Here is a 21,627-nt window from a genome sequence, read left to right as displayed (position 1 = left end):
TTTTGTTTGTTTAGTTGGTTGGTTTTTTGAGACAGGGTTTCTCTGTGTAGCCCTTGCTGTTCTGGAACTAGCTCTGTAGATCAGGTTGGCTTCGAACTCAGAGATCCACCTGCCTCTGCCTCCTGAATTCTAGGATTAAGGGTGTGTGCCACCACCATCCAGGTTTAACTGGGTTTTCTAGATGTTAAGTTTTTGTCAGTACTTTGTATATTCTAGATACAAAATCTATGTCAAATGTAGAGCTAGTAAAAAGATTCCCCTAGGGACTAAGAAAAAAGTTAGCTTTGACTTCTTCCTTTCACGTTTGATTTCTTTTACCGCCTTCATTTGCCTTATAGCTAAGACTTCAAGTGCTGTACTAATCAGGATTGTAAAGGATGGACATCCTTGTTTTAGTCCTAATATTAGTGGAAATGCTTTGAACTCTTCTCTATGTAGCATGATACTGACTGTGGGCTTCTTGTATGTTATCGTTACTATGTTGATATTTTCTTTCTATTCCTGTATTTTCTAGAATTGACTATGAAGGGATGTTGGATTTTTGCCAAAGCTCATTTGGACTCTATGGAGTAGATTATGTTTATTGATTTATAATGCTAAACCATCCCTGTACTTCTAGGATGAATCAGACTTAATTATGGCATATGTTTTTTATGTGTTACTGAATTCAGTTTATGTGGTGGACTGAGTAAAAATGGTCCCCACAGGCTTATATGTTTCAATGTTTAGTCACTAAGGAGAAACCATTTGAAAGGAGTATAAGAACCAGGAGGTGTGGCTTTGTTGGAATAAGTGTGGCCTTGTTGGAGTAAGTGTGTCACTGGGGTTGGGTTCTGAGAAGTGTCAAAAGCCCATGTCAAGTTCAGTAACTCTCTTCCTGCTGCCCATGGCTCAGGCTGTAGAACCCCCAAAACTTCTCAAGTACTATGTCTGCTTGCATGCCACCATGATGATAATGGACTAACCTCTGAAACTGTAAGCCAGTCCCATTTAAATGTTTCCTAAGGGTTGCTTTGGTCATGGTGTATCTTCATAGCAATAGAATAGTGACTAAGATAGTTGCCAAGCATTTTACTGAAGTTTTTTTTAATCCTTATTCATCTTATGTAAGAAACGTGCTTATAGTTTCCTTTTTCTGTTGGATCTTTATCCTGTACCAAGGTAATACTAACATTGTAAAAAGAATTTGGAACGATTCCTTCATTTTTTATTTTATAAATAATTTTCCTAACATTGGCATTAGTTTTTATTCTTTGAAGGTGTGGTAAAATTCTACACTGAACCCATTTGGCCCTGGTCTTTTCCTATTGGGGAGATTTTTAAGTGCTGCTTCTATCACATTGGTTTTTATGAAACTGTTTAAACTATACACTTTAATACTATAGGACATCAAGAAATCTATCAATTTCTTTTAAAGTTTTCAGTTGAGTGGGGCACATATTTTTAAAGTGTGTCCTTATAATTATCTAAACTTCCTCAGTATCTCCTTTAATGTTTTTATCTCATTTCAGGCCTGGTTTTCGATTATCTCTTCCCATAATGTTTGTGAGCGTTGTTTATTCTTGTTCTTTTAGGGCCTTCAGATGCATTAATTAGCTATGAATTTGAGACCTCTCAGTTTCTGATGTAGGCACTGAGAGCTATAAACTTTCCTCTTAGGGCTGACTTCATCATGTTTCACTGATTTTAGTATGTTGTGTTAACATTTTCATTCAGTTCTTGAAATTTTTTAATTTTCTTCTTGATTTCTCCTTTGGTTCAATTATCATTCAGTAGATATTAGGATATCTGTGGTTTTAGATATAATAAGTATTTTTTTAATGAAGCTGAGTTTTTTTTTAATATGTCTGGGACATATTTAAAATTTCAATACCCTCTTAATGGATTTTCTTATCTCTTCTAATTAGTTTGAAGTCTATTGTCAAATATTAGGATACCTACAACTACTTGTTTTTTAGTTCCATTTGCTTACAATACCTTTTTCTATAATTTTCCTCTAATGTGGTATCAGCTGTTAATGATGTGTATTTGGAAGCATCAAAAATTGATTCTGTTTTCTGTTTTCTAATCCAATTTGCTACTCTACATTAAGAGTTATTGAGAGATATGTTACCTACCACTTTGTAGATTCTGTGTTGTTTCCTTAGATGTCTTTGAATTAGCTGTTCTAGCACTTATTTACTCCTTTTGCCCTCCAGTGTCTTTACCCTTTTCTTCAGATTGAGGTATTCCTTCCAGAATCCTCTGTCGAGCTGGCTTAGTGGTCATAAATTCCTTAAAACTGTTTTTAATCACAGAAAAATTTATGTCTCCTTCAAATTTACTGGATAGTTTTGTTGGGTATAATAGTTTCGTGTTTTTAGTTGTGGTCTGTCAGAGTTTGGATACATCTTTCCCAGACCTTCTGGCTGTGTGTGCCTGTGTTTGACCTCTGCTCTTTTGCAGCATACAATGCCTATGTCCTGATGAGTTTCTTCTCTAGCCCTGTCAATGTAGTGTTCCTAGGTCTCTTGTACCTAGGATATGCACCACTTTCTCTAGGTTTGAGATTTTATTGAAAACAACCTCTATGCCTTTACCATGGTATTCTTCTTCTATGCCCAAGAGTCATCTATTTCATGTGTCCCAATGTTTGTTTTTCCATGTTGCTCTTTCCTTTTTTCTTTTCTTAACTTTCTCATGTGCTTTCCTCTACTTTATCTTCCAGTCCTGATTCCTTTTGCCAAGTAATCCTTCTGTTGGTGAGACTTTCATTACTGAGGTTTTTATTTGGAATTTTCTATTTCCAACATCATTTCACTTTTCTTTCGCAAATCTCTCTCTTTACTGAATTCAATTTTTGTATTGTGAATTGGCTTTCTATTTCATTCAATTTTTGTTGTTGTTGTTGTTTGAGCTATTCAGCCATAGTTATAATCATTCTGTTGAATGGTTCATTACTATGTGATAAACTTTTTTAAGACATGTTCTCTTGGTTTTTCATGTCCCTTTCATTTCTGCACTGGGACTTGTTTGAATCTGAAGTAGTTTGCTAGTTAGATGTTTTTCTTTTTTTTGAAATCACTGTTCTTTCAGTTTAGTCATACACAGTATACAGGAGAGATGGGACTTTTATTGGCAGCTCCAAGTTCTATCTCTAGTCTTCTGAGTTTGCTACTATTTTCCCAAACAAACACTATATCCAAGAGTCAAAGCATGTCTTTTCCTAATCCTCTCCTCTACTATCTTTTGGTGGTTTCTCTAAATCTAGTTGTTTTATCTTGAGTAAGCTCTGGTCAGCCCAAGGTTGGCAACAGTAGATCTTGAGAAACTGGATGTGCAGTGGGGAGGAGGGAAGAGGTGTTTGGTTCTGTGGGGTCCTCAGGTGCTTGGGCTGAAGTCTTCAGGGTGGACTGTCCTACCTGTATGATTGTGTGGCTCTACAAGGGCAATTCTTCAGTTCTTACATGTTCAGTTTTTCTTACATGTATCTTTCAGCTTCCAGTTCATAAACAGAAAGTAAATTCTATGAGTCAATGAACATTTCTATATAGGACATAAAGACTATTTCTCTATCAATTTGACAAGCAATTAAGTTTTTCACAGGGCTTAAATTGCCTGAAAATAAGATTATATATTTAAAACGTACAAAAAAGAGGAAAGACATCCTTAAAAGGTGAGGGGTGGGGGTTCTGGAGAGACTAAAATCCCACGTGACCACCAGCGTGTAGTAACTCAAATCCCTAAGAATACTAGATATTATCTCTCTTTATCTTTCAAAATATGTTATAGATAGGAGTACATATTCACAATAAACAGTACTGATTTCATATCCACTATTTCTCTTTATCCCAACTATAAGTGAAACCAATTGAGAGCCTTAAAACCTGTAACTTACTGCAAAGGAAAACTAAAATAGTTAATGGAACTAAGATCACTAATTTAAAATGCAGTTTACTGATACTCAAACTGTAAAAGCCAGATTCAAACACTAAAAGTCACTTTTCAGAACAACTGACAGTCTGTTTGTCTTAACATTAAAGGCTCCCATATCAATCAGGTAACTAGCTAAAGTTTAGTCCCACATCACAAACATCCCCTACAAAACAACAACTATTTTTAACTAAGTAATGTATTACACTTCAATGGGGGGGTGGGGAACAGAGGACATTCAGATTTTAGGTTAAATACTATTGAAATAGAACTGATATACCAGAAATTGTTCTGTAAGTTCTGCTGATTACTAAAATATGGATAATTATTCTTGGTTTTCTTTTTTCTCTATGGTATTACCTCCCATCCTATTTTTGTACTGAAACAAATTGCTTCACAATACCACTAGCAACATAGGCCAATTTACTTATCTACCTATCTATTCAGTCTTTTCTCTGAACAAACCTAATTCATTAATGTAGTCCTAAGTATGTTATATAAATCCCTAAGTTGTGTAAATCTCTCAGATTAAATGACAGATTCCTAAATTGTAAGAGAAATTATTACTATGATAAAGAAAAGTAAATTAGTCAACAAAGCAAATTTTATTTTTGGCCTCAACTATTTGTATATAGTAAAGAGAACAAGGAGTAAATTGTACAAATAATGATGAGTTAATGTAAAGAACTTGAATAATTTAGTCTATCACTTCTTAGTATGTAAGTGATAAAAAGTAGATAATAACAAAACCAATCAAATACTCAGGAATAAGCTCATCAAGAATAGTCCCTGTAAGAAAAACTGAAAGACACAAAAAGTAGACTTAAATTGGTATTCCTTTTCTTATGCAATTCAACATTTGAAATGCCAGATCTTCCTAATTTATAAGCTTGATGAAATTCCAATTAAAAATGCAACAAAGGGGAAAAGTTTAGGCGTGGCCCAAATAATGTGCCAAGATCATCAACAACTACCAAGAACTCAAGTAGGCACGCCTAAATCCCCTGGGTGTCATCATCCTTTAACCAACCTGGCTCTAGAAAATCATTTTGTTTTGTTTTTTTGGATAGAACTGGGTTTCTCTATGTAGCCCTGGCTGTCCTGGAACTCGCTCTATTGATCAGGCTGACCTCAAACTCAAAGATCTGCCTGCCTCTGCCTCCCAAGTGTTGGTATTAATGGCGTGCACCACCACCATCTGACCCATTTCTTTTTTATATAAAAATAAAAAGCCTGAAATGTTATATCACAGATGCTATCCCTATATAAGGACTAGCCAGGCTTTATGAAATACCCAGGACCTTCTATAAACTGCTTGCTGTCAAGCCTGAGAACCCCCAGGTTTCACAAGTAGAAAAAACAGAGTGCTACAATTTGCCCTCTGACCTCTACATGTGCCCCTAGCATAAATGTCTCCCCTCAACCCTATACATACAACTAAAATAAGTGTAATCAAAAATATTACAGTCAATGAAATGGAGAAGTATCTCAAACTAAATTGTTAAGTAGATATACTTTTCTCCAAACCGACTAATAACTTGATACAATTTTACCGCCACCCCAGCAGTTGTTTCTTAAGATTTAACAAGACAGTAAAACAAAACAGAAACGGTCACAAAGTACACTGCTGGTTCTCATCACTTAGGAAGTACAATGTTAAGTGACTAATCAGTGAAAACTACGTCCAAGCCGGTTGTAGTCTGTCACCTGTAATCACAGCCCTGAGCAGCTGAGCCATAGGAGTGTCTTGAGTTTTCAGAGCAATCTGGACTGTACAGACATAGGAAAGGGGAGGAGAATGGAAGGAAGGGGAAAGGAAAAGGGCAGAGAACAGGAAAAGGAAAGGAAGGGATATGGCCCAGTTGGTAAGAGCAATATAATTAAAAACAAATATATAGAAACAAAGATGCAAACACCAGGTTTTACCTTAAATCGCTTGTCCTGCAAAACTTTTTGATGGCGACCAGTTCTCCTGAATCACAGAGTTTGGCTTGATAACACCACACCAAATGACCCATTTCCAATCACTTTAGTGTCTGTGTAACTGACTTCTTGTGGCCTGTCAGGACCCTGTCCAGGAGTTGCCACCACTGTGGGTCACCTTGCCTGCCATCTTTATCTCCTACAGGAAGAAAGGGATTAAAACAAAAATGAAAACTGCATAGAAATATACCAAAAAAAAAACCTGCCAACAATTTATAAAGTAAATATATTAAATAAATATTTAAGTATTAGCATAAAGAAAGCTTAACTACAGGTAATTTAACCCACCATTTACAAGTTCATTCTGCTTCATTTAAATACATAACGTGACTTGTTGAAAACTGTCACCTATAATGAAAATGTATTGTTCTCATTAATAATGGCATTGAGAAGGTCTGGAGGAGAGTGAATAACAGGACAACAGGGAGAGGAGATATGATCAAAGAAGCATGTGAGCGAAACTGGGAAAGAATAAATAATTTTTTAATACTACTAATGGGAAGCAGATATCATGGCTCATGCCTGGAATCAAGACAAGGTTATCACATGAAGCGTGGTGGTCAGTCAGTAGAGCAAGAGACTCTTAATCTCAGGGTCGTGGGTTTGAGCCCCACGTTGGGTGCCAGATGAAGCATGGCAGTTGGGCAGAAATTGGAAATAACCAAAAATAGCCTTGTTTGAATGAATCAGTTTTAATAAAGGGAGCAAGTGGAGTACACTTACAGAGCCAAGGCTCCAGCAAAGAGCAGAGAACCAAGTAGAAGGAAGGGCCTTCCAAAACCCGGTTCTTTTAAAGGTATGTTTAGCCCCTGGAACGGCCACGCCTCTCAGACAAGGGATTGGTCAGCCGCCCCAACAATCACAAGCGCAATGCCACCCTGGGCACATACTGAGAGTCCATATAAATAAATAAGTGCAACAAAGCTAAAGCTGCCCCCAAGTCACAGTTCAAATGGTGGACTCCTTTTGGGTCTGACTTTCTAACTTATTTTTTTAAGGTTGTTTACTGGAAGACAAAATAAATGTTAACTAAAAAGATGTAAGGACAACAACTCCATTCTGACCACTCTGCCTTTTGGAAAGCAGGACTTTGGGATTTTGCTTTTATCTTATTCCCTTTAACAAATTAAATGTAGTATCTTTGAGAAAATAATCACATGAGAAAATTAACTTTGGGTGTGGTGGTTGGGGGGGTTTCGAGACAGGGTTTCTCTGCATAGCCCTGGCTATCCTGAAACTTACTCTGTAGACCAGGCTAACCTCAAATTCAGAGATCCACTTGCCTCTGTCTCCAAAGTGCTGGAAGGAAAAAAACTTTAATTTGAGGATAACATGTAAAACAAAGCACAATAAAAACCCATTCTAAATTGAGCCCATGAGTGTCTTACCTACATATACCCTCATCTCATTTACAGACCTTTCCTTACCTTTTTGCATTTCCTCATCCTTAGTTAGCAGCAATCCATAGGGGCCCCCTTCAAGCTCAAAACCAACTTTCCATTTGATTGAAAGTCCACAACTGTTTCTGAATTCTAAACTATCCTAGGTTACCTATTGCCTGGTTCTCAAGAGCTTTAAACCATTCTCTTGGTGACTCTTGGGAGTCCTATCTCTGCTAACATTACCTGTCTAAAGCACACCAGGAGCAATGGCTCTCAGGCTATCCATACCAACTCAGTCCTAGAACTTTTATTTGAAAAGCATCACATTTTTCTGACTGTTTTATTCAGAGTTTAACTTAAAAAGACTGTTAACCTGTCTTCAAAAGTGAGTCAGGTGTGGAGGTGCAAGCATTTAAAACTATCACTAGAGAGGCACAAACAAGTGGATCTGAATTCCAGGCTAGTTTTGTGGATACATATAGTGAGTTCCAGGCTAGCTAGAGCTTTGTTGAGAGACCCTGTCTCAAAATAAAATAAATTAAAATAAAACAAAAAAAGACAAAGAAATTAAGATTTCTTTTGAAGCAAAGAAAGAATTTACAGCCAATTGAAAAAGTAATTAAGATGAACACAATCAGATTTCTGATTTCTGAAGTTGGAACATGAGTAGCTTTGTTGCACTTATTTATTTATATGAGTAACAGTGTTGGAGAACACAACAAGGTAATAATACTGGGAGGGAAGTTGACAATATTACCGCACTGGCAACTAGCGACTGGTGTGCCAAGCATGTCACCAGTGGCATTGGCATCAGCTGACTTGGCAATTGCATAACAACCATATAAACTGATACAGTGTTTTCCCAGATAACTTCCCACTTCACTGTTTTGTATTCTTTAACATTAACATAAAAATGAAGACATAGTATGTCTCCTATACAAATAAAAAATAAGTTGAGTAAGAAAGACTCGCTTCTAAATTTTAACACACTGCTTTGTGGTACCTCTCCTGCACTGTATGGCCTAGCTGTGGCCTAAAGACTCATTTCACATGCTTTCCCACTCCCACAGAATGAGAAACTTTGGTAACAGCCAGTGAAAAGATTGGCTCCAGAGTAGCAGAAATATCAGAATACAGAACAATCTTTAAAATTTCCTACCCTTACCTACTTACTCCTAACTAGAAGAAGGTATTTCCAAATGGAGTTTGGCAACATTATGCCCTGAAATGTCTACTTCCCAAAAGCGGATGAAAAATAAAACTCGGAACACTAGACTCTGGGACATCCAAAGAATTCAACATTAACCACTAAAAGATTACTTTGTACAATAGGACAACACTGACATACAGAACTCAGAATCCTCATGAAAAACTAAAAATAACAAATCTGTTAATTAGAAAAAATACTTTATTTAATACTAAATGTCTTAGAATACACAGACAGCATAACAACTGTCAAACTAGTTATATGACATACACCATTAAAATAAAATCGGTCTTCAAAAGCTGTCAGAACTATGGCAATTAGTAGCACAGCTCCAGGTCCTCTCTCTGACTCTTGGATTCTTCTGTAACAATCAGAATCTGGTCACATGGTACACATTTCCTGCTATAATTAGAACAACAGAAAGGTGTATGCACCTTCCTGCTTTCTTATCATAGTAAAGAGATCCTCAACATATCAATCACAATAGATCCCTCACGAAAATAATGGAAAGATCAAATGCAATGTAACAACTACCTTCCAGCCAGCGAGAAGGTCCAGCAGGCAAAGCCCCTGCCATCCTAGTTGGATGCCCTATCCATGTGAGGCAAAAAACCCATGCTGGACAGCCGTCCTCCCTCTGCCTTCCATTCCTGCAGACAGAACATGCTCAGGTTCATATCTCTCTCTCTCTCTCTCTCTCTCTCTCTCTCTCTCTCTCTCTCTCTCTCTCACACACACACACACACACCACACACAAACCACACACACACACACACACACACACACACACACTACATAACAAACTTTTGAAAACTTATCTTAAAAAAAGCAAGGACTATCTCTGATTGGAGACTGTTAAATATAGAATACAAATGTAGAGTGAACATCCAAAAATATCAAGTGCCCATCTCAAGAATAAAAGTCTGAGACTCTAGCACTGTCATTTTAATTTTATGTGAAGTGATAAATCTTAAAGCAACCTTTGCTTATTTAACAAAGTCTTTTTTTCCCCTCCTTAAAGAGGCCAGTTCTCAAGATTCAGAGCTGAGAAACAAGTGAAAGACGTTTAACCACGAGGCTTTTAAAGACTATTACTAAGTTACACAACCCAAACAAATGGCCCTGAAACTGTCCATCCACGTCCCGGGCTGCTCTAGTGACCTGAAGTGGGAAGTGGAGTTGGTAACAACTGCATCTGTAAAATCTCCCTTTGCCTCAAGAACATGGCCTTGATATTAAACACCACAAACTGAAAAGACTGCAACAGGCCATCTGGGGCTACACAGAGAGAACCATTTCCCACCTAAGAACATTACGATGTGGAAAAACAACACCACCTATTATTTCTTGATCATGAAGAGAAATAACAGTAGTTTTCAAGTAAGACTATGGTTGTCAGAGAAAGAAACACTGACTGTAGTCAATCTCTGTCTTAAACAACTGACTAAAGAACAACTATTAAAGCAATATGCTCTCCCAAATAAACAAACAAACCCCCTCAGAAACACAAACAACATAGAAGGCACACAGGAAAATAAAGATTCAGAATGAGACAAATTCTAAAACCTCACAGTGAAAACAAAGTTCCTACTCTTTGTCTGGAACTCTCTAGACCACAGCGCAAATTGTTCATGGGCGCTGGAGCAAATGAAGCTGAAGAAGAAAGAAAAGGAATACCAGGAAATCAGATAAAGTGATCAATTCTAATTAGCAATAGCATTTTTAAAAATTCTAGGGCAATTTGTAAGTAAACCCTTTATTTAATTAAAAAAAAAAAAAAGTCAGACCCACATAAGCCTATCTAAAGCAGTAGAGAATCAACCAAGCAGAAAAGAATCGACTGAACTCGCTTCTGTAAAGGGCTAACCTGGGCTGCACTGTGCTCACTCATACCCTGCAGCGCTGGTTCTAAACACACAGCAGGAGCACTTTGTGCTGCCAACTGCCTACCACGAAATACTGCCCGAAACACCCAAATTCACACTGAAGACTACTGGACATTATGAACTACAGTCTTTTTTACTATATGTACCAAGTTTTCTGCTCTTACAGAAACAACAGCTTAATTACAGAAAACAAGGACTTTTCTTACTTTTCTATCATCATTCCTCAACATGTATTATATTAGAATGTATATATTACTTTAGAATTCTTTTTAAACTGTTGTTGAAGCTAGAGAGATGGCTCAGCAATTTAGAACAATTAATGCTCTTGCAGAGGACCTAAGATTAAGTCCCAGAACCCACATGCTGGACTTAATATTACTAGCTGTAACTCCAGTTCCAAGGGATCCAACACCCACCCTCTTCTGATATCTGTAGGCACCAAGCACACATGTCATGATATACATACATGCAGGCAAACGGAAATCTTAAAAACAGACAATTTTAGAAAGGTTCTATTCAGTATCCCACAATTCTACCGCAAGCTTACAGCACAGGTCCAGAACACTATGACAGAAAAGTCACAGCACAAGAGTTTGAAGCAGGGAAATTAACTGCACGCATCCTAGTGTTCAGCCACTTTCTCCACTCCTACACTCTAGCCTCCCAAGTTTAGGGGATGGGACAACCTACAGTAGATGGGTCTTCTCCCCTCAATCACCATAATCCCCACAGATTCATCCAAAGGCTCATTTCTGGGACAATCCTAACGTCTGCTGTAAGTGACAACACTATGTCAATGTACTTCTGCTATTCTGCCCTGTGTATTAATGCAGTAATCTCAGCACCGACCATCATAAAATCAAACTATTCTACTATGAAAACTTGGAAGCAGGAGGCGCAGCTCAGTGGCCATGTGCTCACCTAGCACACAGAAGCCCAATCCTAGTACTGCAAACAAAAATTCTGAAGTACTCACGTAGCACCAAATATTCACAGATTTAATTATTTATGTAAAAATAAACAAACATCCATCTCAGTGTACAAATTTGATTTTGTCTTTAGTAAGTGGTAAAACTATACTTAAAGAATTTTCTGAAATACATTTGATTTTTTAAAGATTTACTTATTTACTATGTATACAATGTTCTGCCTACGTGTGTCCCTGCAGGCTAGAAGCTGGCACCAGATCTCATTACAGATGGTTGTGAGCTACCATGTGGTTACTAGGAATTGAACTCAGGACCTTAGGAAGAACAACCAGTGCTCTTAACTGCTGAACTACCTCTCCAACCCCTATAATTGACTTATTAAGAGTAAATGTGTGATATAATATGTATATTTGTTTTAGAATTTTAAAATTTCATTGTTTTCAGTGTCTATGTGCACTCTTGTTTTGGGGAGTGGTTTCTCTCCCACCACTATGGGATCCAGGAACTGAACTCACTCACAAGGCTCGTACAATAAGTGCCTTTACCCACTTGGCAATCTTGCTGGTGCCCTATACCTATTTTAGATGGTGATAGACCTGACGTGGCAAAAAAAAAAAAAATTACAAACAAACACCAGTCGCAAGAAAATGTTTAAGAAGGCGGGCTCTAGGAGACCCTGCAATCATTACCACCTAGGTCATAGCAGACAAGGAATGCACTGTCCCTGGTGGCCTAGCAGAAGGATTGCTGTGACTGGTACAAAAAGGACAATGCCATAACTGGTCTAAACACAAACCCTCATCTGTAGGAAAGATTCCTTATGATTGGTGAAAGTGCCCCTTTCACCAATGAAAGTGCCTATATATGAAGACTATCTGGCTCACTTTTTGAGCCAACTAATATACACCCCTGTGTTACCTCCCCTTATGTTGCAACATTAGGCTCGGTAAAAACAATTTCTTGGGTGGGCTTTTCTTGCCTGCTTCTATTAGAGCAAACTGAGCTGGAAGTAGAAAGAGGGCAGTAGTGGCATGAGAGACAGGAAGTGGCCACAGCAGCACTGACCATGACAACGTGGTGGCAGCAACAGTATACCAGCTAAGAGGCTGCAGAGTTTCCAGTTGCTTTGACAGCAGCAGATGAGGACGATCCACCAGCCGAATTGGAAAAGCAAGCCAAACCCACACTCGACTTGATACGCAGCAGAGGCGTGAAGCTGCACAACTACCCAGCGGAGATGGACAGCAGAGGCAGAGCTGAACAGTTGCCAAGCAGAGTTTCAAGTAAAGTGAAGAGGCCAGGTGCACTGACAGTTACAGGAGGGGTTGGCTACAAAATGGGCTGTGGCCCAACAGCCAGCAGAAGCAGCAACAAAACACAAAACAAAACAAGACAAATCAAACAAACAAACTAAGGCAGTGGTAGCTACCTCCCAAGTGGTGGCAGTCATGACACTGGCCAAAGCAAGCTATACCAACTGCTGCTCTGAAGGGCGGAGACACCCAAAACTTAGGCCCCTAAGCTGCAAGGTCAGCTACCTTGAAAGGCTGAGGAATCCTCAGGAACCATAACTATTGTAAAACTAACTGTCCCAGTAAATAAAGCTAACAAGAGCTATATACAAGACACTAGAGGGTGCTACCTACTATTTTTACTGCGTGCCTGCTGCCACCGGTGTCAAACACTAAGACACAGGAAAGGTGGCCAAGAACAATACTTGAAGACCTTCTCCTTGCCTGCCCACATTCCAAGTAAAACAAAGGACTTTAGCCAACTGATGGATAAGGCCACGTCCTGAAGCATCCACTCTCCATAGCTGGCTATCTGAGATACAGCAGGGTGCTGCTTCAAAAGATTCTTGTGAGGAATGCTAACACTGGCAAGTAGCGTTGGCTTTTCTGTTTGTTTTTAACAGCACAATAATTTATATTCTTTGAATTCTGACTTACTGAACAGAAAAGAACAAGACCCCCCGCCCCCCTGCTAAGCTCTTTTACCTCTGTCTGTGACCGACTGCAGTGCTTATCACATGTTCTATACTTAGTAAAGCACCAGCCCCTCACTTCACTAGGAGCTGTTGTGGAAACAGAGGTTATCTTCATCATTTCCCTCTGCTTATTATTAGCACAGGGCTGAGGACAATGAAAATGCTCAGCAGATGTGTGCTCCAGGATTTACAAAGACCGTTCCAGCAGTTACCGTTTGAGAACTGACTGTACTTCGTGCCTTTCCTTTTTCTATGCTTGCCACTGTCAGATCCAGATCCTGAGGGGAAGCATGGAAACACCTTTACAACAGTAAAATATAATCCCAGACTTACTGAGAACAGGTCAGTGTTTGCCACACGTGGGCTTAACACAGGCAGAAGAATAGTTATTCTATTCCAACAACATGCTCCGGCTTTTGCTATTAAGACAACACAACACTCTCCAAGTCCAAACCTAACTGTGTTCAACAAAATTAAAAAGTTTAAATATTTCACAGAAGAGTCTGGTAACAGAACCTACTAGCTACCCAAGATTTTACTTGGAAATAGCTATACTTGTTTTGAGCTAGTTTTAATTAACTTACTTTTATCTTCTCTTAGAAGTATAACTGCACTTTAAAATAAGCAACAACCCCAAAACGAGAATGAACTGTACTAATTTAAGTCTAAACTTCAGTATTATTTTACTAAAAAATCAGAGAATCAAGCATATTTTCTATGTTTTTTCTAGCTTTCATGAACTAGAATAGAATCAAGCCCAAAATGAATAAATATTCCACTTGCTCTAACCCCACACTTGAAATAATTACAATTCAGATTTTAGAAGCAAGTATCCACTGGTATCTAAAAGATCTGCATGGTGTGCACTAGGCACTTTCATGGCCTTTAAATTTTTAATGAGCTTCCCAAGCTGCTCAATTTTGAGAAGGAAGGTTGATAGACGGCTTTTTTTCCTTTAAGGAAGCTAAGTTTCCAGATTACCAAAGTGCTAATATGCCATGTATGAAAGGAAAGAATCAGCTGCAAATGCTTACAGTGTAAGAGCAAACAATTACTCTAGGATCTCTGATTCGATGAGGGTTTGTATGTTGCCCAGCCACAAACCCAAGTGTAGCACCAGAATTAAGACTCTACATGTTTCACAATGGATTGAGTCTGTTTGGACCTACCACCCATCCCTTTCATCCCAAAGGACACCAAGCTAGAGGCTCACTAGATTCTGCCTCCACTGAAGTATGCACCAAAGACAACCAAACTTCTTCGTAATGAGTCTTTCTCTGTATTGCCAGCTCCCAAATACCGACATGGTGACTTCTTAATTATGAAACTTCAGCCTTAGCTTAGGCTTGTCCCTCTAATTCTTTAACTTAAATTAACACCCTTCACATTAATCTACATTTTGCCTGTAGCTTTTTACCTTTCATTCTGCTTATGTCCAACTCCCTCCATGTCTTCTTGGTATCTGACGCTAGCCTAGATTCATCTCCTCCTCTCTCTCTCTCTCTCTCTCTCTCTCTCTCTCTCTCTCTCTCTCTCTCTCCCCCTTCTCTCCTCTCTCTGTCTCTCTCTTTTTCTCTCTGCAGAAAAGACCCACCTATACCTCCTGCCCAGCTATTGGCCATCCAGCTTTTTAATCACACCAATCAAATACATTTTCATACAGTGTACTGACAATAGGGTTTGCATTCTCTGGGTTACTGCTTACTCCAGGTGATCCTATGTGTTTTCTAATCATTATTCAATAACTAGAATCCATTACATGAAAAAAACACTTATGTTCATCACATCTTTCTTGGAATGACCCCCATTTCACACCTACGCACAACAGACTGTCAAGTAACTGCTCATATAAGTAAAAAACTCTGTGGCTGCCAGTACACTTCAGAAACCACACATAGCTGAAGTGACTGCAATAAACAAGTTAGGCTTAAAGATAAGACAAAGACAACTAAACTATTTGACAATGCTGCCTAAGACCAACATCACAAGCAGTACGTTTATGAAGCACTGTATGCTATGCAAAGTATGCTATCAAACAGTATCTCATCTAAGCTAAGCCATAATCCTAAAAGGGAGATTAAAGACCAATTTGAAACCAGGAGAGAGAGGGCTAAAGCTCAAACGAACTTAAAATTATTCAAGATCACACAGTAAAAACAAACAAACATTTTAGCAAATTTATCACAATACAAAAGCAATCAGCTGTTTGAGATCAGCTGTTTACTCTTTTCAAGAACAGAAAGAGCGTGATGTAAAATCAGGCAAAGCGTAATTTTTCTATAAACAAAGGGGAATATGAAGAGCAGATCTTACTTACACAGTAGTTTTCATAAAAAATATTATACTTCTTATAATTCAAAAATATAAATTTACTTACAAATCAGATATTAAATAAAAATGTCCTTAGTTTATGAACTACTTTAATACTTAACATATCAAATTATAAAAACAGAAACAGTAAGGTAGCAAGCACACCATTCCCCACCTCCCACAGAACAGACTCCAAAGACATGCATCAGCGGTTCCTGCACGCACACACGGCTGCCCACCCAACACTGTAATCATCATCAACATCCTTACATCAGTAATCATTCATATATAAACTCTCCCCGTTCCCATGAGCGTACAATATTTTATAACCATTAAAGTCACTCCCAAAATGCACCGATGTGGTGGAGTGTGCCTTAATCCCAGCATTCGGGAGGCAGAGGCAAGCAGATCTCTGTGAGTTTGAGGCCAGCCTGGTCTACAAGAGCTAGTTCCAGAATAGGCTCCAAAGATCCAGAGAAACCCTGTCTCAAAAAAAAAAAAAAAAAAAAAAAAATCATTCCAAACAATTGTCAACTAAATCTCCGGTTACTTTTTCTTTCACAGTTCTTTCAAATCATAAGTTACATGAAATAACCTTTTCTCCTCTACAGATTTCATCACAAATCCCAAGATCTAAAATCAACCTTACCCACAGGTAGGTAGGAAACGGGAGGGAGGGAGGGAGGGAGGGAAGGGAGGGAAGGAAGCACAGGGCTGCTCTTGTGTACCAGTGCCACACAAAAATAGTGGCAATACCTGCTGCGTATATGCAGAAAGACCTATTCACTTCCCACAGCCCCTCCTTTCCAATGTCCCTCCTACTTGCTATTAATGAATTTATTTGCCACTGTAAGTATGCAATATTTATGGAAACCATTGTTCAGTTATTAACTTTTACAGAACAGCCTAGGAAACTACATTTGAAGACATATTGCCACAGGGCAGTGGTGGTACACTTCTTTAATCCCAGCACTCAAAGCAGAGGTAAGAGGATCTCTGAGTTTGAGGTCAGTCTGGTCCATAGAGCAAGTTCAAGGACAGACAGAGCTACACAGAGAAACCCTGTCTCAAAAGAAAACAAACAAACAAAACCAAAAATAAATACAATGAAGTTTTTAAAAAAGATGTTAACTAATAATCAGTTTTAATCACATAGAATCAAATCCATATTCACTTTTATATTTGTCATTATCTTCCGGTAAAAACTGGTTTAAGGTCCCCAACTCTTTTCCTGCTAGCAGGGTAATCTAACAATGCTATGCAGAGAAGACACATCGAAGGACAAGTATGTTGACCGTGTCAGTTCACAGAGCAAAGCCACCAGTGTCTCCCCTCCTGAAGTTGCACTAGAAGAGATGCTACCTGGGTTCTTAGTAAATAAAAAGCCTGAGAAGTATGGCTGCTGATATTGATAGTGAGTCGTGAAAGAAAATATGAGGACACCCTAAATAGAACATCTCCCATATTGCTTACTACTTGAAATGTCAGAAGCTAAGAGAGACATAACAATAGGAAACAGTCTTTGGATGGCCCAAATGTCTACTTTGACCCTTTTCAGATACTGTCATCTCACTCAGTTATTTTAATTGGACTTACAATCAATAAGAAGTGAAGAGCTCCTAATTAAACAACTTATTTGTAAAATCTGGCAGTTTACCACGCTACATTAAGAAAACAATGTCAATGAGTGAGATGAAAACACATATGCTGCTTTAATTTTTAAAAATCATCTAAGCTGAGTAAGATCGATTTGTGTTGCCACTGTTCCCTTCTGCAGCATCCTTTTCTCCTGACGACTGTCTATGACAGTCTTCAAAGTAAGCTGTAAAGTATGCAGGAAAGGGAAGAAAATGTGTAGTAAAAGGTAGCTACAGCATGTGTGTGTGGGGGGGGAGACACATGCCTTTAATCCCAGCACTCGGGAAACAGAGGCAGCCGGATCAAGGCCAGCCTGGTCTACAAGAGCTAGTTCCAGGCCAGGCTCCAAAGCCACAGAGAAACTCTTATCTTGAAAAACCCAAGAGTTCAACACAGTAGCTGGAAGCACGGTAGCAAGTAGCAAGCATGGCAGCAGGGGCTGGAAGGGAGAGATCACCATTTCATCACAAACATGATTTAGAGGAAGCTAGGCTGGAAGCAGAGTGAGGCTATACCATCTCCAAAGTGGCCTCCAGGATAGACTTCCTCCAGCAAAGGTTGCACCACCTAAACTCCCCGACCAGCACCACAAACTGGGAACCAAGTCTGCGGGGGACATTTCATAGTTTAACTACCACAATGATAATTTCAAACACTTAGTGTTCAATCTACTTTCACCTTCCAATTGTTAATAAGTTACAGGTCAGAAAAAGTAAAGAAATTATTTCAATCATTACTCTCACCCACAAATTGCCTATGATATTTTATCTTGCAAATTACCAAATGCATAGTTTCCAATTGTCCAGGCTAGTTTTATGTCAACTTGATACAAGATAGAGTCATCTAAAGGAGAGAACTGCGATTAAGAAAATGCTTCCATACAATCCAGCTATAGGGCATTTTCTTAATTAGTGATCAATGGGGGAGGGTCCAGGGCTACCCCTGGGCTGGTGGTCCTGAGTTCTATAATAAAGCAGCTGAGCAAGCCAGTAAGCAGCACTCCTCCATGGTCTCTGCATCAGCTCCTGTCTCCAGGATCCTCCTTGGTTAAGTTTCTGTTCTAACTTTCTTCAACGATGAACAGTGCTGTGGAAGCGTAAGCCAGATTAACCCTTCCCTCCCCAGGTTGCTGTGGTCATGGTGTTTCATCACAGCAATAGTGACCCTAAGACACGAATTCAACAGTATCTTTGATTTAAGAAGTTTCAACTTCCATATGGTGGGAAAGTGATACACATTCAGTAAGCCATACTTTAAGGCTAACAATTATGTACCATTCTCTTCTGTACTGTTCCCACAGGGGCAGCCTCCCAGTCACAAAGGGAAATAAACACCACTCTACAGTGTTCCATATCGCCAAACTAAGGTAGATTAAGTGTATTAAATGCATTTCAAAATATTCAAGGTTTTAACAAGGGATACAACAAAACTATGCATTTTCAAATGTTTTGGTGGGAGAGGTACAGTCCAGGGGATAGAAGTACTTTCAAACTCCAGGCAAACACTGACTTCTGTCATTAAGCTTATAATGTACCCATAGTCCTCAAATGTAGTTTTTTTTAAAGCAAAACATTCGGGGTGGAGGGATCACTAAATAAGAGGAAAACAAAACCGGTTAATGGCAAGAGCTAATCTTGCCATTCTAGTGAGATTACTTGGAAGAACTAAAGCTAGCTGATTATCCCCAGTAAAATGAGTCTCAATCTGTCAGGACAACGTCATAAAGATCTGTAGTTGCAAAAAAGTGCAAACCCATACACACAAATCAACCACTGTTAAGACAGATGACTAAACTCCACAACCCCAAAACATATGTACATATTAACTTTAAACACTGTTTCTTTTTCAAAATGTAACAGTGAAACCATACTCTGACCCAGTATTTCATTATCTAGGCATGTGACAAAAACCAAAATTGTACATGAAATATATAGACAGACAGACAGACAGACAGATAGAGTGATAGAGATAGATATGTAGATATAGACAGACAGACAGACAGACAGACAGATATCTACGGAATAATGCTTGTACACTGTGAGATTTGTCACTCGTATTGGTTTAGTAAAACACTGGCCAGCAGCCAGGCAGGAAATACAGGCAGGGCAACCAGGCAGGAAGTAGAGGTGGGGCAATGAGAACAGGAGAATTCTGGGAAGAGTCAGTCAGCAGTCGTCACCCAGACACAGAGGGAGCCAGACACAGCAAGCAAGATATGACTGCCTCACCGAAAAAGGTACCAAGCCACATAGCTAACACAGACAAAAATTATGGGCTAATATAAGTTATAAGAGTTAATAAGAAGCCTGAGCTACTAGGCCAATCAGTTTTGATTAATGTAGACCTCTGTGTGTTTATCTGGGACTAAAAGGCTGCAGGATCAGGCAGGACAGAAACCCCTGTCAACAATTAGGAGGTGTGGCTTTGTTGGAGGAAGTATGTCACTATGAAGGCAGGCTTTGAGGTCTTATCTACAGCTCAAGCTATGGACAGTGTAGGACAGTTTCCTTCTGTTGTTTGCAGATCAAGATGTAGAATTCCCAACTCCTTCTCCAGCATATGTCTGCCTGCACACCACTGTGAAGATAATGAACTAACCCTCTGAAACTGTAAGCCAGCCCCAATTCAAAGTTTTCTTTTATAACTGTGCCAGGGTCATGGGCTGTCCTCTTCACAGCAATAAAAAACAATAAGACAATGCCCACATTAAGAACACTTGCTTAAGGCTGATCTCTAATTGCTGTTGCTGTTATGTTTAAACATTCTCAGGATATCATGAATTAGAGGGGCCATGGTTCGTTTAATCATTATGTAGTTCTGAGGAAATTTGAGTTAAAATGAATCTATGCAACCTAGTAGTTCAGAAAGACACAAGTATGCAAAGATCGAAACCACGACACAACTCCAATGAGTACCTTAGAGTCACTCTCAGATACACAAGTTCTTAAATGTAGAAATACAATCAACTTAAACACCAAATTTGCTTTCATTTAAAATTCTAAACTTCAGGTGACTACACAGGTCATTTCTATTGTCTGTCCTGACCACTAAGCACTTCACTACCTGTTCCGTGGATATGCTGGTTATTAGTCAGTTCCTGGAGCCAAACAGCTTCTACTCAGGGTATTATTCTTAAGAAACTCCTGTTTATCCATCTCAGCTACCCAGTGCTAACCTGAAAAACAGGTAAGCATTTCTTAATTATAGTGTAAAGTGTTCCTCTGTCAACTCGGGGAGTTAAAGATCTACCAAAGGGTAAAGATGATAAAACAACAGGAAACATATCACATGCAATGTCAGTTGTTGCTTTTAGAAATGCTGAACCTGTTGAATATAGTAACGAGTTTCTTACTTTCTATCCTTTAAATGTGATTACTTCTAAATAGTCATTAAACTCCCTTAAATAATCTACTTCAGACACAAAGCATAACAAAATGACACCAAACAGTGCGAGCATGCTGTTTATTCTTGTTTAGACTAATATCCTTATTTTTTAAGTTTCTGAGATTTATTTAGTTCACATATGTATGTATGTGTTTTGCCTATGTGTATGATGCATATGTATGTAAATGCCTTGTGCCCATGAGGAGCAGAAGCGGGGAGCCTAACCCTTGGGTCTGGAGTTGTGAGCTACCATATGAGGGATAGGTATCAATCTCGGGCTTTTCAGCAGCAAGTGCTCTTAACTCAATAAGAACACGATGGTGGGCTGGAGAGATGGCTCAGTGGTTAAGAGGTTGTTCTTTCAGAAGACTGGGTCTCAATTACCAGCACGCACAGGGTGGTTTATAACCATCTCAAACTCTAGTTCCAAGGTATCTGATGGCCTCTTGACTCTGAAGGCACAAGGCGCTACCATGGTACCACACATATGCATGCACACAAGCACATGTGCATGCACACAAGCAAAACATTCAAAATTAAGTGACCTTAGCATGCTGGAGCAAGAAGAATCCTAAGTTTAATATTAGCCTAGGATATATAGTGAGACTCTGAAAATATCCATAAAGAGAAAAGAAAAATCATATTAAGCTAAGAAAAGGTATGAAGGAACATTAGATATACATTGCTTAGTGAAAGAAAAACAAAATGTTACATACTGTGAGATTACAACTATATGACCTCTGACAAAGACAAAACTATACATTAAAAAGCTCAGGTTTGCCACAGTATAGTAGTGACTGGTAAACAGATAAAAGATGGATATGAAGGTAGTAAAATAATTCTATATGCTATTTTAATAGTGATAACATGATCTCCTCAATACCAAAACAGACAAAACAGCCTGAGCCTTAATCGCAATAAGGAATGATAAACAACACCTTTGGTTAATAACAACATTGTAATTATAAACATTCATTATAAAAATACACCTCATTGATGCAATGTATAC

General features: G+C 38.7%; 1 protein-coding gene across 1 annotated transcript in view; it reads right to left on the bottom strand.

Moving 5' to 3' along the window:
• The window catches only part of Gsk3b (glycogen synthase kinase 3 beta), a 145,260-nt gene that overhangs the window by 91,977 nt on the left and 31,656 nt on the right, over positions 1–21,627 (bottom strand). The window contains 3 exon segments of the mRNA XM_042055808.1: positions 5,839–5,861; positions 5,864–5,909; positions 5,911–6,002. Of these exon segments, the coding sequence (XP_041911742.1) occupies positions 5,839–5,861; positions 5,864–5,909; positions 5,911–6,002 (161 nt within the window).

The sequence above is a fragment of the Arvicola amphibius genome, chromosome 10, assembly GCF_903992535.2.
Source record: "Arvicola amphibius chromosome 10, mArvAmp1.2, whole genome shotgun sequence".
Classification (NCBI taxonomy): Eukaryota; Metazoa; Chordata; class Mammalia; order Rodentia; family Cricetidae; genus Arvicola; species Arvicola amphibius.
Note: the sequence above shows the minus strand (reverse complement) of the source record. Positions and strands in the feature narration are given on the sequence as shown.